At 44.2% G+C, this 17,279-nt stretch overlaps 2 protein-coding genes across 3 annotated transcripts in view; one reads left to right on the top strand and one right to left on the bottom strand.

Moving 5' to 3' along the window:
• LOC137504584 (NACHT, LRR and PYD domains-containing protein 1a-like) overlaps nucleotides 1-9,660 on the top strand; it is a 51,172-nt gene extending 41,512 nt beyond the window's left edge. Inside the window, exons 9-11 of the mRNA XM_068233165.1 lie at nucleotides 3,177-3,209; nucleotides 8,950-9,270; nucleotides 9,524-9,660. Of these exons, the coding sequence (XP_068089266.1) occupies nucleotides 3,177-3,209; nucleotides 8,950-9,270; nucleotides 9,524-9,660 (491 nt within the window). The remainder of the gene's footprint in view (nucleotides 1-3,176; nucleotides 3,210-8,949; nucleotides 9,271-9,523) is intronic.
• A 1,163-nt stretch (nucleotides 9,661-10,823) lies between these two features.
• The window catches only part of LOC137571143 (DNA (cytosine-5)-methyltransferase 3A-like), an 80,149-nt gene continuing 73,693 nt past the window's right edge, over nucleotides 10,824-17,279 (bottom strand). The window contains exons 18-21 of one of the 2 annotated variants that reach the window (XM_068279899.1): nucleotides 16,584-16,669; nucleotides 13,882-13,951; nucleotides 12,852-12,970; nucleotides 10,824-11,172 (exon numbers count right to left, since the gene is read on the bottom strand). In XM_068279899.1, the coding sequence (XP_068136000.1) occupies nucleotides 11,031-11,172; nucleotides 12,852-12,970; nucleotides 13,882-13,951; nucleotides 16,584-16,669 (417 nt within the window). In that variant the 3' untranslated portion in view covers nucleotides 10,824-11,030. The remainder of the gene's footprint in view (nucleotides 11,173-12,851; nucleotides 12,971-13,881; nucleotides 13,952-16,583; nucleotides 16,670-17,279) is intronic. The other variant, XM_068279901.1, reaches the window with a different exon arrangement.

Here is a 17,279-nt window from a genome sequence, read left to right as displayed (position 1 = left end):
AAGGGGCACAAGGAAAATTAGGCGCCCAATTTCGGCTAGTAGAATATTGGTATCATTTAAAGATATTTTATGTTTTAAAAGTGTGAAGTATTGTAGTAAAATACTGGAAAATAAGCGTACGTTAAAAAGGGGCGATGGGAAAAAAGGGCGCCGGGTTTTTAACGATAAACATGGATTACGTTTAAAAATGTATTTCGTTTAAAAGTAATGTTTTTAAACGTTATAAATCATTAAATAATGTGTATTAAATCGGCAATTGTAAAAACGTTAATTTTTCGTTTAAATAATGAAACGCATAATAACGTTTAAAAAAAAAAATTACTAAGTAACCCTCCCTGTACCTACCCCTAACCCCTAGACCCCCCTGTTGATGCCTAAACCTAAGACCCCCCCTGTTGGTGCCTAAGTAACCCTCCCTGTACCTACCCCTAACCCCTAGACCCCCCTGTTAGTGCCTAAACCTAAGACCCCCCTGTTGGTGCCTAAACCTAAGACCCCCCTGTTAGTGCCTAAACCTAAGACCCCCCTGTTGGTGCCTAAACCTAAGACCCCCTGTTGGTGCCTAAACCTAAGACCCCCCTGTTGGTGCCTAAACCTAAGACCCCCCTTTTGGTGCCTAAACCTAAGACCCCCTGTTGGTGCCTAAACCTAAGACCCCCCTGTTGGTGCCTAAACCTAAGACCCCCCTGTTGGTGCCTAAACCTAAGACCCCCCTGTTGGTGCCTAAACCTAAGACCCCCCTGTTGGTGCCTAAACCTAAGACCCCCCTGTTATTTTTTTCGTTTAAAAATAATGTAAAAAAAAAAATAATGTTTTTCGTTTAAAAATAATGTTTGGAAAAATATTGTACTGGTTTTCGTTTAAAAATAATATTTAAACATGTATAAATCATTAAATAATGTGTAATCATGAGAAACAGTAATAAAACATTAAGTCTCCGGGCGCCGCTTTTAAAACGTTTGTTTTCTCCGGCGCCCTTTTTTCCTACCGGGCGCCCATTAAACGATATTTATTATAGAAGTGAATGGCGGCGCCCGATTTGTCCACTAGCCTCAGGCGCCCGAATTTACAGATATTTCCTACAACACCACTCTCACACATAACCCTGCCTTACCGATGCCTAACCTGAAGTCCCCCCCTTCCGCCTTACTTTTAAATATAACCCTGATGCCTAACCTTAACCAACCCATGCCTAAGCCATAAAAACACCCCCCATGCCTAATCTTAAAGACCCCCCCCCCCCCCCGCCTAACCCTTAAAAGCACCCCCCTCCATGCCTAACATTATCCTCCCCCCTACGCCTAACCCTTAAAAACACCCTCTCCATGCCTAACATTAACCTTCCCCCTACGCCTAAACGCCTAGAATCAATATTTCTAAACAAAGAGGAAGAAGTATATAATGTGAAGCATGTGCAGCAATAAAGTCAGAAACGTTTTATAAAAAAAATACACGAATACTTTATTACATATCAAAATCTTAGTAATGAAAAAGAGAGATTCTCCACCCACCTCCCGCCAGACAACCCTTAAAAACACCTCCTTAAAAACACCTTAACAGTCCCCCCCATGCCTAACCCTTAAAAACACCCCTGCAATGCCTAGCGTTAACCCCCCCCACACGCCTAACCCTTAAAAACACTCCCTCCATGCCTAACATTAACCTTCCCCCTACGCCTAACCGCCTAGAATCAATATTTCTAAACAACGAGGAAGAAGTATATAATGTGGAGCATGCGCAGCAATAAAGTCAGAAACTTTTTATAAAAAAATACACAAATACTTTATTATATATCAAAATCTTACGCTAAAAAAAGAGAGATTCTCAACCCACCTCAAAAAAGACAACCCTTAAAAACACCTCCTTAAAAATACCTTAACAGTCCCCCCGCTCCCATGCCTAACCCTTAAAAACACCCCCGCAATGCCAAGCGTTACCCGACCCCCACCATGCTATTACAATAATTTTGGGGTGCCACCATAGATACCATTATAAATAGTGGCTATATAGAGAACTTTGCTATTTATTGGGAACCCTTAGTTTGAAATTTGCTATTTATCGGGTGCCCAAATTTCACACTATATCTGCTATTTATAATGGCACCTATGGCGGCGCACAAGATTCTTACAATAGCGGGCGCCCAGATTTCCCACTTTGCATCCAGTCGCCTACATATTAAAGGGAAGATGCGCTCTGGAAAAAAAACTCCACTTACCTGGGGCTTCTTCCAGCCCCTTCCAGTCGATCTCTGCCCTCGCCGCAGCTCCTTTCACTCCCGGTGTCCTGCTCTGAAGAAGCTGACCTCCCCAGGTCGGCTTCCGGGTCGGCTGGCAGGGGCTGGAAGAAGCCCCAGGTAAGTGGAGTTTGTTTGTTTTTTCAGCGTGGACCTTCCCTTTAAGTAGTGCTGCACAATAAGTTCAGGGTGTACGTGACAAATTTAAATAGATAAAAAGCCCAAACAACATCCAAAAAGTAGGTATGCTGTGTACAGTGGTTGATTATATGCAAATCATTTTAACTCCATATTTAGCCGAAAGTAGCATAATAACTTAACTCGCCCTTGTCACCGCCTCTGATGAGTTCTATCTCTTCTGTACTTCCTCCTTCACAGCCAGAAGGGAGAGATAAAAAGTGATGTGGAATTCTACGACCAGAGGCAGTGACAAAGCTCCTCCGTCCCCCTGTACTGGGGCGTTACACTGCTGGAACCTCGCAAAAACCCTCCACAAGATTGTTGGCAGCTCATGCTTGTGCCGTGGCACAGACCCAATCAGGCTTACCGGTAGTTTTCCTGCTGAAGCCTGATTAGATCTGTGCTACTGTGCAGGAACAGTGTGGCTGTGCTAGTTCACATACAGAACAATGGCCATGAGGGTCCAGGAAGTCCTGATGTCCAGTAGGAGTCTTTAGCTTGTGTGAAGCCTCTGGTTTGGGAAAACCCACAGGTTTGAGTGTCTCTTTCTATGAGGCCAGCAATATATGTGGGACAAATAGTTTGAGTTATAGGCAAAACATTGTAGCTTGAATTTGATTCTGAGGTAAATGAACACGTAGAGATTTGCAGAGTACGGTAGCAGGCAACAGGTGACGGGTGAAGACAATGTAGAGTTTGGCAGAAATTAGATTGTAATTTTTTATCAGATATGTCCATTAATTATACTATTAAATTTTTCCAGGAGAAATTCTTGAATTACCAGCAAATTTGGACGGTAGGTGAACCATGCATGCAGTTATATTTTTATGATACAAACACAATCCTTGCGCTCTCGCTGCAGGAATCAAACACTTCCACATGTCCTTTCAAACTTCCAGGGTATATGCACAGCTCCGCTCCCGATTTAGGGACATGCAAAATCTAAACAGAGAAGGAGTGCTCCATAGTGCATTGCCATAAAAAAAGGCTTTATTCACAAGTTAAAATTATACTCACAAGCTGTGAATAAATATATCGCATATCAGCGGAGGGGCTCATCCGCTTAACACCTAAGGAGGCAGGTTCACACACGCTGTGGCCAGCAGCTCAGACTCCGGTGGCTCAGGAACTTGTTTCTCATGGGGGTGGGCGGGGCCTGTTCCCGATGTGCTTGTAGCATCATTACGCATTTCGGAGCTCTGCGCCTTCGTCAGATGATGCTACTAGCACTGGCATGCCTCTTTTGTATACTAATGCCGTCGTAATCATGGCGAGAGAAACATTTTGCAGGTGGAGTCAGAAAGGGGGGGCGGTATCTATGTGTGAAAGATACGGAGACTATTTCACAGGCTCACAGCGTCTGCTCCACCGCATAAAAATACATTGTAATTACATCCATAAAATATCATAACAATAAATTAAAGAAGCTATTAATATTGAATAAAAAAGTAAAATATAAAATATATTGTCCATAAAACACTGTTATAAAAAGAGATTCAAAAAGGGGGAGATACACTGCACAGTCGTTACAGAGGGAAGCTGCTGGCAATTGGTCTTACTTATAATCTGTGCGGCACTTTAACATATTCTACGCAAAGAAACAACCTAGGATTGGTGGCTCTTCCCCAGGACTATTTTGCCCCCACATACCCCCCTTACAATTTCATTTTAAAAACTCATAATTTACAGTATAAGCAAAAAAAAAAACGATAGTAATTCTCACAAAATGGCAACAGCGGTATACAGGGAGTGCAGAATTATTAGGCAAATGAGTATTTTGACCACATCATCCTCTTTATGCATGTTGTCTTACTCCAAGCTGTATAGGATTGAAAGCCTACTACCAATTAAGCATATTATGTGATGTGCATCTCTGTAATGAGAAGGGGTGTGGTCTAATGACATCAACACCCTATATCAGGTGTGCATAATTATTAGGCAACTTCCTTTCCTTTGGCAAAAAGGGTCAAAAGAAGGACTTGACAGGCTCAGAAAAGGCAAAAATAGTGAGATATCTTGCAGAGGGATGCAGCACTCTTAAAATTGCAAAGCTTCTGAAGCGTGATCATCGAACAATCAAGCGTTTCATTCAAAATAGTCAACAGGGTCACAAGAAGCGTGTGGAAAAGTCAAGGCGCAAAATAACTGCCCATGAACTGAGAAAAGTCAAGCGTACAGCTGCCAAGATGCTACTTGCCACCAGTTTGGCCATATTTCAGAGCTGCAACATCAATGGAGTGCCCAAAAGCACAAGGTGTGCAATACTCAGAGACATGGCCAAGGTAAGAAAGGCTGAAAGACGACCACCACTGAACAAGACACACAAGCTGAAACATCAAGACTGGGCCAAGAAATATCTCAAGACTGATTTTTCTAAGGTTTTATGGACTGATGAAATGAGTGAGTCTTGATGGGCCCGTGGCTGGATTGGTAAAGGGCAGAGAGCTCCAGTCCGACTCAGACGCCAGCAAGGTGGAGGTGGAGTACTGGTTTGGGCTGGTATCATCAAAGATGAGCTTGTGGGGCCTTCTCGGGTTGAGGATGGAGTCAAGCTCAACTCCCAGTCCTACTGCCAGTTTCTGGAAGACACCTTCTTCAAGCAGTGGTACAGGAAGAAGTCTGCATCCTTCAAGAAAAACATGATTTTCATGCAGGACAATGCTTCATCACACGCGTCCAAGTACTCCACAGCGTGGCTGGCAAGAAAGGGTATAAAAGAAGAAAAACTAATGACATGGCCTCCTTGTTCACCAGACCTGAACCCCATTGAGAACCTGTGGTCCATCATAAAATGTGAGATTTACAAGGAGGGAAAACAGTACACCTCTCTGAACAGTGTCTGGGAGGCTGTGGTTGCTGCTGCACGCAATGTTGATGGTTAACAGATCAAAACACCAACAGAATCCATGGATGGCAGGCTTTTGAGTGTCCTTGCAAAGAAAGGTGGCTATATTGGTCACTGATTTGTTTTTGTTTTGTTTTTGAATGTCAGAAATGTATATTTGTGAATGCTAAGATGTTATATTGGTTTCACTGGTAAAAATAAATAATTGAAATGGGTATATATTTGTTTTTTGTTAAGTTGCCTAATAATTATGCACAGTAATAGTCACCTGCACACACAGATCTCCCCCTAAAATAGCTACAACTAAATACAAACTAAAAACTACTTTCAAAAATATTCAGCTTTGATATTTATGAGTTTTTTGGGTTCGTTGAGAACATGGTTGTTGTTCAACAATAAAATTATTCCTCAAAAATACCAATAATTCTGCACTCCCTGTATAGATAGACACATCATCAACATTATATGCATAATGGAACTCAACCTCAAACTAAATGCGTAATATTGCACATTGAATTTTTGGGTGGTGTGTCACAACCTTTTGGCAAAAAATCAGTTTGTATTGTTGACAGCTTCACCCATCAAGTTCACCACACAGCATGGGCATTGCAGCCTTGACCACTTGAGGACCACAGTGGTAAACCCCCCTAAAGACCAGGCTATTTTTATTAAAATCGGCCACTGCAGCTTTAAGGCCAAGCTGCAGGGCCGCACAACACAGCACACAAGTGATCCCCCCCCCCCCCCCCCGCCCCTTTTCCCCCACCAACAGAGCTCTTATTTTTTAAAATAAATATTTATGTTAATATTTTTGTATTTTTTTTACTATTTTATTATTATTTTTTCAATCCCTCCCACCCCCCAGCTAGCCAATAATGGCGATCGGCTGTCATAGGCTTCGGCCTATGAGAGTAGATTGCTCTCATGTGCCCCAGGGGGACAGCCATGTCACACGGCTGTCCCCAGTACAGCGCTGCTGCTGATCGCATCGCTGTACATGTAAATAGACGTCGTCTAACAGTCTCCTGAGCAGCGATTGCCGGAAACTGAAGGCGGGGTGGAGCTCCGCCCCCTGAGCAGGAGATGAGCGCGCAACCTGCGCGCTCATCTCCTGCAAACTGCTGCCCCAGGACTTTACGCCGATCGGTGTTAGGCGGTCCTGGGGCTGCCGCCGCGGCCACGCCCATCGGCAAATTACGGCAAATCACGAAGAATATGTTAAAGTGCTGCACAGATTATAAGTAAGACCAATTTCCAGCAGCTTCTCTCTGTAACGAATGTGCAGTATATCTTCCCCGCCCCCCCTCCCCCCCCTTTTGAATCTCTTTTTATAACAATGTTTTATGTACAATATATTTTATATCTTACTTTTTTATTCAATATTAATAGCTTCTTTAATTTATTGTTATGATATTTTATTGATGTAATTACAATGTATTTTTATGCGGTGGAGCAGACGCTGTGAGCCAGTGAAATAGTCTCTGTATCTTTCACACATAGATACCTCCATAAGCCCGGCTTCCGCCCCGCCCTCTCTAACTCGCCCACAAAGATTTTCCCTAGCCACTTCAGTAGTCGCCATGACTACAAAAGAGGCGTGCTAGTAGCGTCATCTGACGAAGGCGCAGAGTGCTGAAACGCGTGATGACGCTACAAGCACGCTGGGAACAGGCCCCGCCCACCCCCTTGAGAGGAGCTCCTGAGCCACCGGAGACCGCACTGCCAGCCTGAACCTGCCTCCTTTGGTGTTAAGCGGATAAGCCCCTTTGCTGATATGCAATATATTTATTCACAGCTTGTGAGTATAAATTTAACTTGCGAATAAAGCCTTGTTTTATGGTGATGCACTATGGTGCGCTCCTGCTCTGTTTAATTTTTTTATGTTTTTATGATACCTTGTGAAATTTATGTACAAACTTGCACAATAACCTTGTCAGGCTTGGTGATGAGTCAGCGTGAATGCCCAGGCTATATAGGTCTCGCTCTTCACCTAGCTATCCCTTCCTGGCACACCACTAGCTGACACCTACACTGTCCCTGCCTGGCACACCACTAACTGACACCTACACTGTCCCTGCCTGGCACACCACTAGCTTGCCCTAATTAGGACTTAGGCGAGCAAGGCAGACAAGCTGACGTAGAAGACAGATATACCACGAGGAGCCACTACTGAGTCTAGTAACACAGTTCAGCGGTATCACATAGGTCATTACCTGGATTCAGAGGAACTGAAGCAATCAGCGTCGAGAGTCAGTGGTAACAAGGATGACAGGCAAGTCCCAGGTAACAGACAATCCAGATAACATGTAAGAGGTATCCAATAACAGGCAATGGTCGGTCCAGGCAGCAGGCAAGAGAGTATCCGGTAAACAAGCAAGGGTCAATCCATGCAGCAGACAAGGGAGTATCCAGTAAACAGGCAAAGGTCAATCCAGGCAGCAGACAAGAGGTATCCAGGAAGCAAGCAAGGGTTAATCACAGCAGAATAGTCAAATACAATCTGAGGTCATAGTCCATTATATCAAACAACGATCAGAGTGCGCACCCAGCTACTAGCCAAAGCTATGCTATCATGGGCGATGACTGGGAGCACTCTGCACATTTAAATATCACTCACAATCCAATCATTGGCCGGCCACCTTCCGCACAACCAATCACACAGCACAGCCCTGTCAAGCACTAGGTCAGCTGACACCGCTCTAGTCAGCTGAGCAGGTCAGCTGACTATTTTTTACCTTTGCGGAGGGCGTATTGAGAACATGCCCTCTGCCTATCAGCATGTGAGTCACCGGCAGGGCCAGCAGCAGGGAACTCACAGTCCGAGACTCGGGTGGAATCTGTCACTTCCGGGTCTCGGCGGCGCTCACAAGTGGATTCCTTATACGCCTTCGCAGTACAGAGTTGCCTGTCTTTGGAACCTGCCAAAGCCTCCCTTGACTGCAGGTTGAAAAGTAGGTGAAGCGATGGAATGAGGAGACCGTGGAAGGAATATTGAACATTGAACCTTCCCTCTCTAAAGGTTGTTTTTTCACCTCACACTTGCTTTAAAGAATAAAGAAAATACTGAGAATCCCCCCTGAGGAGATGGACAAATCCTAAACCTGTCATATCTCTTAGATTTGTTCTGCCTACTGTAATGTTGGCCATAGACACATTGGTTTTTACCTACAGATTCAATCACTATGATCTAATCTGCCAGTTATCTCTGACGCAACAAGCCACTTTCATTGTAATTTCAATAGATTTGTGTCAAAAATTGATCAAAATTATGATTAGAACAGATTATAAATTTCAATCGAATGGACACAGCAGGGAAGCAGCGGTAGTTTGAAGGCCCATAGCATTGCACTGTATTGAACAGTGCAGTGATGCAATTTGATAGATTTTCAATAGATTTCATGGTGAAATCTATTGAAAATCTGTATCTAGTGCATGGGGTGATTCGATCTCTCTGTGATCAGATTCAGATCAAAGAGGGATCAGTCTGTGTGCCTCATTAGATGGCAATCTATGTGTGTATGGCCACCTTAAGCGACAGCAATGCAGGAGAAAAGTGATTTGCAGTGCATTTTAGTCTGGAAGAAATGTACTTATACAATGCATTTTAAATTTTATAATGTTTCACAATAGTGGTCCTATAATGGCAGCAGACAGCTGGAAATTTCATAAGTGGATGTGTTTGTATTCTTAGGCAGTTCTCCTGCTCCTCGAACGAATATTCATTTTATAGACCAGCACCGCACAGATCTGATCCGCAAGATTGGACACATAGAGCCAGTTCTGGATGATCTGTGCTCAGCAAATCTACTGACACATGAACAATATGACCTCGTACGCAGCCAGACCACCTCCCAGGAGAAGATGAGGACACTCTACAGTATTATCCATTCCTGGGGAACTGATGACAAGGACGAGGTCTACACGGCTCTGTGTACCCATAACTTACCTGTCATTAAAAGTCTGGAGAAGAGATCCATTAACACAAGACAGATTGTACCCAGAAGTCGGGATAGTTGGTTTAGATGTATCCTGTGCTAAAATTGAATATAAAAAACTTGAACCCTGAGCAAAGGCATACATTGAAAATATGCACTTACCTGGTGCTTCCTCCAGCCCCCTGTAGCCCGCGAGGTGCCCCGGCATCCTCTTGGTCCCTTCCGTGATCCCACTGGCTGCTCCAGTAATTCAGTGACTTTAGCTGAAGTGTGGACTCGAGGCGCCACCATGCCGGTCACTGTAAGCGTCACATGCATGGTTCTCTAAAGACTTAACCACACATGTGGAAGATGCTTACAGCAACTGGCGTGATGATGCCAAAGTCACCAGATTACCAGAGCTGCCAATGGGACCACAGAAGGGACCAAGAGGATGCCGGGGGACCTCGCAGGCTACAGGGAAATGAAGGAAACCCCAGGTAATTCCAGGTTTTCAATTTATGCCTCTGCTCAGGGTCCCTTTAAAGAACTCTATAGTAAACCATGGAACTTTGGTTGGACTATCTCTGCAAAAGCTTAATTTAGGTCACTGGCTGAATTCTGTCCATAATTATGATGCCAAATATATTTAACTAATGTGTGAATGTCCTTCTATGGGGCTAGCAGGAGAGCGCGCACATCTCCGCTTGGAAGGCAGAGCTCCGCTCCACCTTTAGTCTCTAAACCCCTTCCTGGCACTTAACGTTGATCTTCTCCACCATAACACTGAATCCTTGCCGGTGCCTAACCATAACCCTAACTTTCCCCAACATCAGGTCCCTTCTGATGCCCTGACTGTAAAGTAGGTACTATACTATAATCCAGGTCATTGCCTCCAACACATTCCCTTCCCACAGCATTGGCACAGCGTTCCATCAACTTCTCATGGTGCAACATTTGAGAATGGTTGGAGGCGCCCGTGTCGGATCGGGAGGACTATAAATATCGTCCCCAGTTTGTGTGCATGTCTGTGGTACTGATATTACCGCTCTACAACTTTAAAGGTAGCCTACCTTATTAGTAGTAATCAAACCATATGAAAGGAGGTTCAAAGTTTATTGGTGCACATCGACAACGCGTTTCACGGTCGTAGCCGCTTCATCAGGTCATATATACGTGCTTCAGTATCCTGTGGTGTGCTTGGGCGCCAATGAGCAACAAACCTCTATCTTCAGAATGCTTAGCTTTCTTTGAAGGCCTGTTCCACTAGCCACCGCGCGGCTGTGAGATGCGCGGTGGCACTTCCTGCTCTGCAGCAAAGCAGACGAATCCTATGAGCCATGCCATGCACGGCTATGGGATTCGCAGCCTCCCGCACGAAAACTGTGGCCAGTGTCAGGCGAATCGCTAGGTTAAGCGATTCGGCCGGCGGCGCCATAGTTTCCTATGGGAGAGTTTCCCCGTGCGATTTGCCTGCGGGGAAACTCTCCGAACTCGGCCCGGTAACCGTGCTAGTGGAAACGGGCCCTTAATTTTGAGTTTGAGTTCCTGTGTCTTGGCAATCTCTTTTATTGGACAGCTTTCTGTAAGGGCAAATTATTTCAAACCTACATCAGCTGTAACAGCAATAAATACAGACATACACAGTAGACTGGGTTAAAATTTTACTGTGTCCCTGAAAAGTGGCACACATCACAGAGCAATCTTTAAATAAACAATGTTCAAAAGCATAAAATCACAGAAAACATAAAAGCAATATAAAATAGAGATAAAATGTGGCGGAGCTGGTTAGCGATGCACAACTTCCTCCACTAAAGTGCAATATGTAATGTTACCAGTTAGGAAGTCACTGATATAATCATACACTAGCAAAATACTCCTTCAGGGGGGCCAGGAGGTGGCGGATGACCGGGACGCTCCACGATCTCCCCAGGAGTTTCAGCCGCGCGGTCCGGCCCATCATGGAGATGTCTGTGTAATGCTCAGGAAAGCCAAAGACCCTACAATATAAAGAGATCAAAGGGTTGACTGCCCTACAGAAGGACCTTTCATGACCATTCACACAAAATTCAATAGACCCTTCACTGTCTAAGGAATACCCAAAGAACTCATGATGACCCAGAACGGCTAAGAAGGTGTAAAGGGCTTGTCTTACAAGTCGGCAATACTGAAACTGCACCACAGCGGGGGGGGGGGGACCGGAGGATCGTTGAGGACCAATGCGGGCACAGGGCGGCTGCAGGACGCTGGCAGAAGCCCCAGGTAAGTGAAACACTTTTTTTTCTTTCTTCAGGTTTCCTTTAAGTGTTTCCTTCTTAAAACAGAAGGCATTTGCAATAATTCAGCATTAAGTGAGCAACTGTGATTTACCATGATGCATCACTCCCGAATATGCAAATGATCTCTCTACGTCCTTGAAGCCAGGCTTACACCCAGAACTGCTGGTGTATAGCGAGCCTATAGCTTATATATTTTACAGACAGCCTGTTTCGGACATTCTCGTCCTCCTCAGTGCATGGCAGGCATTGATATGGCTCTATGGTATAGGGCTTGGGCCAGTACTAAGGAATAACAAAACTGCTTCTATGTATGTTGTGTTGGTCGGGCTTTGTAAAATAAAATGTATTAGCTACAGGCTCACTATACAGCAGCAGTTCTGGATGCAGGCCTGGCTTCAGGGCCAGGGGCATAGAGATAATTTGCATATTCAGTAGTAGTGCATTGTGGGTAAAGTGGTCTGAAACTCTGACATAACATTCAATAAAAATGTGTTTTCCTACTTTTTATTACTCATACAGTTATCATATTTGCTTTTGTGCACAAGTAATATTGTCTGTCTACAAATGACAAGTTTCCAAAGTGTAGTTTATCTTGCCCTGAAAGCTGGCATTGCATTTTATCCGAACTGCTTTTTATTTTATATTAAAATCTTCTAATGAGCTGCTCTGAACTGTGTGTGTGGCTGAAGCAGAGACAGCTTCTCAGAGTGTTTTTTACTTGTTACACACATATGTATAAACATTGGAATGTAAACAAAGATACTGTTATCTCCAGTTTGGATGCGGATTTGAAGCTGAATAGCAGGACAAAGTGCTTTGTTTAACCATTTCAGTGATGTTCTGCTACAATTTTTTTCTGGGATAGTAGCTTTAAAGCTGTGAGGAATCTTTTAGAGGAAAGTAGAAGTGCTGACTTTCAGACTGCTGAATGATCACAAACACCTTCTGTTTTAAGGTGGCTTTTACTAGTCCTTAATCCTTCCTTCCCTTGTCTTCCCTGTCCTTCCCTTCCTATATTACTGAAAAACTCTGAATAAAACACATGCTAAATATATATAGGAATAATGGTCTCTCAAGCAATATCTGGACTGCATACAGGCAGTTATGCCTAACCCTAACTGCCCCCCCCCCCCCCCCCTATCAACCAATATCAGCGCCACTTTCACTGCTAAACCACCCACTGCCTAATTCAAATGTTCTTCAACCTTATTAAATCAACTCGCCTTCTATTATTGCCTTCTCTACAATTTCCCACATTCTTAAATATTATCTCGGACCACAAGTCAGGAGGGGGGTTAGTAACAGGTTTACTTTAAGACCCACAAAAGAGAAGGACAGGAGGAGCCCAGGCCTGGCTACATCCCAGCTTGCCCCGCCCAGCAGCCACCAGTCTCCCTCACCTTTCCAGCTCTGAACACCACAGGATGTCTTCCTTCTGGTTCATGGTGACCGGGAATCTGTGATCTTTCCCTATCCTCATGGAGGCAGCGTTTGTGGTTATGGTGTTCATCTTCTGAAACTGGCAACAATAACAGATTAGCTCATTGATAAATGGAGTCTGTTTTCAGCAAATACGAGTAGATATAGAGCCACAGGCGTGTATGTCTTTTTGTATATTATGCAGGAGAACAGAGGCGCCAAAAGGATAAAAGGAAGCTAAATGAGCTTAAAAACCAAATTCTTGGTAAATAGAGGAGGTAGTGGTGGACTTACCTCCTCCAAATAGACACACAACGACTGTAGTAAAGACAGTCAATATATTTTATTTATGAACTCCAAATATGCAACGCGTTTTGCAGGTTTGATCCCGCTTCATCAGGCAATAACAACGGAGCAATAGCATATGTGGTCAGTAGAAGAGCCAGGCACCTCACAGAATATCGGAAATTGTGTTACCGATTCTTTACCATCAGTAAACCTAATGTTATTCTCACTTATACATACAATACAATAATACAATAACATTTCTATAGCGCTTTTCTCCCATAGGACTCAAAGCGCTTAGGCTCTCTCAGATTCAGTAGTTAGTAGGATGAAGTATTCACACAACAAAAGTTATATTTCTGCAAATGCCAGACTGAACAGGTGGGTTTTCAGTCTGGATTTAAACACATCCAGGGATGGGGCTGTCCTGATCTGTTGAGGTAAGGAGTTCCAAAACATAGGGGCAGCATGACAGAAGGCTCTGGGACCAAAAGTTTCCAAGTGGACTCTGGGTATGACTAGATTATTATAACCTGTGGATCTTGAACCCTCCCTCTACCAATGCCTAACCCTAACTGCCCCCCCCCCCCTATCAACCAATATCAGCGCCACTTTCACTGCTAAACCACCCACTGCCTAATTCAAATGTTCTTCAACCTTATTAAATCAACTCGCCTTCTATTATTGCCTTCTCTACAATTTCCCACATTCTTAAATATTCCTTACATTTGCCTTCCGTCCAGGTTCCAGGCAGTCTTGTAAGTCCAGCTTGTCTTTTTCAGTAGCCACCAGAGGCCTAATGAGACAGAAAACACAGGAGATGAGTACAATGGGGTCACTTCATGTCACCAGTGCTAAATTGCCTACAGTTCTGTCAGTAACAATAATTCTGCCTTCATCACTCTCAGCTGCCAGCACTGCCACCAGACTCTGCCTTACAGAAGGGGTGGTCTATATCAAAGTGTCCTCAGGCCTAGTATGAATTCATAGTGAAAATAGGCATTGTTTTCTGTCAGATCTAGCTTTGAATTTGCTATAATAATTACAGTGCATTGCCTATTCTAGTTCAAGCTGAATAAAACAGATCCAGTACTGAGCTCCATGTGTTGGAACAGGGCTCCAAACACAGAAATGACAGCGCTACCTCCGCACTGGAGAAACAGGCACCAACCAACATTTCACAATAGTCAGTATAGTAAATCTGGTCCCTGTTTGTTTCAGCACCGGGTAGTTGGGGAATTTCAGCAGTGAACATGTTCATTAGGTGAGCATTTGAGGGTTTTTTCTTACTTATGTGGTTGGCTGGAGGGAGATTTGATTTCGGTGCTGGAGAAATATTGCTCTTCCCAGCACTGAACCCTAGCCTCCCTCCAACCAAACATTGAGACAAGCCAAGACAGAACATTTATATCGTACTTTTCTCCTGGCAGACTCAAAGCACAAGAGCTGCAGCCACTAGAGTGCGCTCTATAGGCAGAAACAGTATCAAGTAGGCCACTAACGATCCACTTTCACAGATCATTTGAGCGCTCAGATATTTTGGTCGGAAGTTAAATTGTTCACTACACCATCAACAAACCAATCTTTACTTCTTATCTATCACAACTGACAAGAAAATCCGAATTCTGGATCAATGAAAATCCAATTGGGCGACTAATTGATTGTGCCTATCAACAGAGATTATTTACAACCAATTTGATCAGAATTTTTGATCGCTCGATTTTTCCGCTAAAAATTTCACCGTAAGTGGCCAACTTTAGAGAGTTTAGCCCAAGGTGTCCTCACTAAATAGGTGCTGGCTTACTAAACAGGAAGAGCGATATTCAAACCCTGGTCTCCAGTGTCAGACGCAGACCCCTTAAAGTGGACCCAAATTAAAAATACAAGATTTCAGAAATAAAATCTATTTTCTAAATTATAGTAATAAATAGCAGCCTTTTTTCAGCTGCATGATGACAAATATAAAATATTTTACATTTATTGGGGGAACCCCTCCCTTCCTTTCATATTGCCGGGACATAATCCGACAAACTGGTGGAGTAGATGGTGTCCGGCAAAGGAGGAATTGCTAATGGCTGCCCCCAGTATAACCCTAGTTATGAAAAGAGAAGGGTGAAAAGCATGCACTGAAATGCTCATAAGCTTGAAGGAGTGTTTGTTTATCTTTGTACAGTATTAAAAAAATGTTTGGTTTGGGTCCGCTTTAACTAGTGCTCTATCCAGCCACGTGGAGGGGGGAATCAGTTTTTTTTCTATTTTGGGGAAGGAGTGCGAGGTTGGGGGATAACGTATGAACTGATGGAGGGGGTGGCTTGAACATGGGGGAACATAGTTTGGTTACAGTTGGTAAGGTATTTTTTTTTCGGTGAGTGGAAGAGGGGATTGTATTAAAAGTAGGATTGCTGGGACTTCATTGTTTAAGTTACAAGGAGTTGTGTTGGAGATTTGTTAGGTCTTTTAAGAGAAATAGCACATTATTAATCATTTATTTTGTACGGAGTATTATGAATTAGATATGAGGTAAAACTAATTGTTGGCTTCTGCTGGAAATATAACCTGCAGCACACTGACAGCTCTGGCACCAAAACCAATGATTTCAAGCTGTCAGGACTCAGGAGTAACACATACTCTAGTCTAAGAAAGACCATTAAAACGGTTCCCTGGGAGCTTACTTGAATTTCCCATTTTGGCCTACATGACAAGGTGCCACAACTTTATCTCCCTAAAGGTCCGTACACACGCCGGACTGGAGGCAACGACGGGTCCGTCGTCACCTCCCGCTGGGTGGGCGTTCCAGCGACAGTCCGGCGTGTGTACAGTCTGTCGGCGGACTGATACGGCTGTTACTGAGCAATCCGCCCGGCGGATCGCTCAGAAACAGCCGTATCAGTCTGCTGACAGACTGTACACACGCCGGACTGTCGCTGGAACGCCCACCCAGCAGGAGGTGACGACGGACCCGTCGTTGCCTCCAGTCCGGCGTGTGTATGGACCTTAACACAAGCCCTGGAGGAATCTGTAAATAGAGACATGGCCAGCAGCAGGAAGTTAGTTGAACAAAAGTATGGTCCCTATAGACTCTTCAAGGAAGCTAACAAGTCTGCAAACAACAGGACAGGAGACAGACTGCAATCAGCAAGACAGGAGGCAGACTGCAATCAACAGGATAAGAGACAGACTGCAATCAACAGGATAAGAGACAGACTGCAATTAACAGGATAAAAGACAGACTGCAATCAACAGGACAGAAGACAGACTGCTATCAGCAGGAAAGGAGACTAATTACAATCACGCGGCAGACAGCAGGGAACCAGGACACAGAGAGAAGACCATGAAGGCTCTATAGGATCCAGAGCCTTCTCTCTATAGGTGAGTATGTGACTATTTTAATCCACTACAGATTTGCTTTAAGCTCTATTATTGCCCACCTGTCCATGCCTGGCAGATTTCCCCAGTAGTAGCGTGTTCTGTGGGCAGCTGAGACTTGACTGGCATCGATTTTCACCGGAACTGTCTACAAAAGAAATCTCAAACTTCACCAACAAGTTTCTGATTAGCTTATACAATGGCCTCCACAAATGAATACCTATCGATGATGAAAGTCTTGTTTCAACTAAACTATGTAACAATAGTGAGGCATAAACTAAAATGAGATGTTTATCTGTTGTTAAAATCGTGGCTTATAAAGTTATCCTATATAATAAAACCCTACCTGCCCCTGCGTCCTCCTCCTGTCCCTGTGTCCCGTGTGTTTTGGCTATTGCGCATGTGTAGCCGTTGGGACAGCAGGAGGATGGGGCCAGGAGGGGCGGGCGGACGGGTGCGGGCGTGCACGCGCTGACATACGGCGGTGAGATAGACCTAGAAACCGAGGGTTAGGTCTACTAGCAAATTGTAATTTCATACAAATCTTTATCAGTGACACAAATATTCCCTGGTCAGCTCTCCAGATTTTTGACTGGTAATTACCAGTTGCTGAATTCACTTCACTGGTGTCACATTGCTATTTTTATACTGCAAAGAATGATGGCAGCCCCAGCTCTTACCTGGCATCATGTAACGGCACCATCTCATGCCTGGCACCACGTAATGGCACCACCTCCTGCCCGGCATCATGTAATGAC

This window comes from Hyperolius riggenbachi, chromosome 4, assembly GCF_040937935.1.
Source record: "Hyperolius riggenbachi isolate aHypRig1 chromosome 4, aHypRig1.pri, whole genome shotgun sequence".
Lineage (NCBI taxonomy): Eukaryota > Metazoa > Chordata > Amphibia > Anura > Hyperoliidae > Hyperolius > Hyperolius riggenbachi.
Note: the sequence above shows the minus strand (reverse complement) of the source record. Positions and strands in the feature narration are given on the sequence as shown.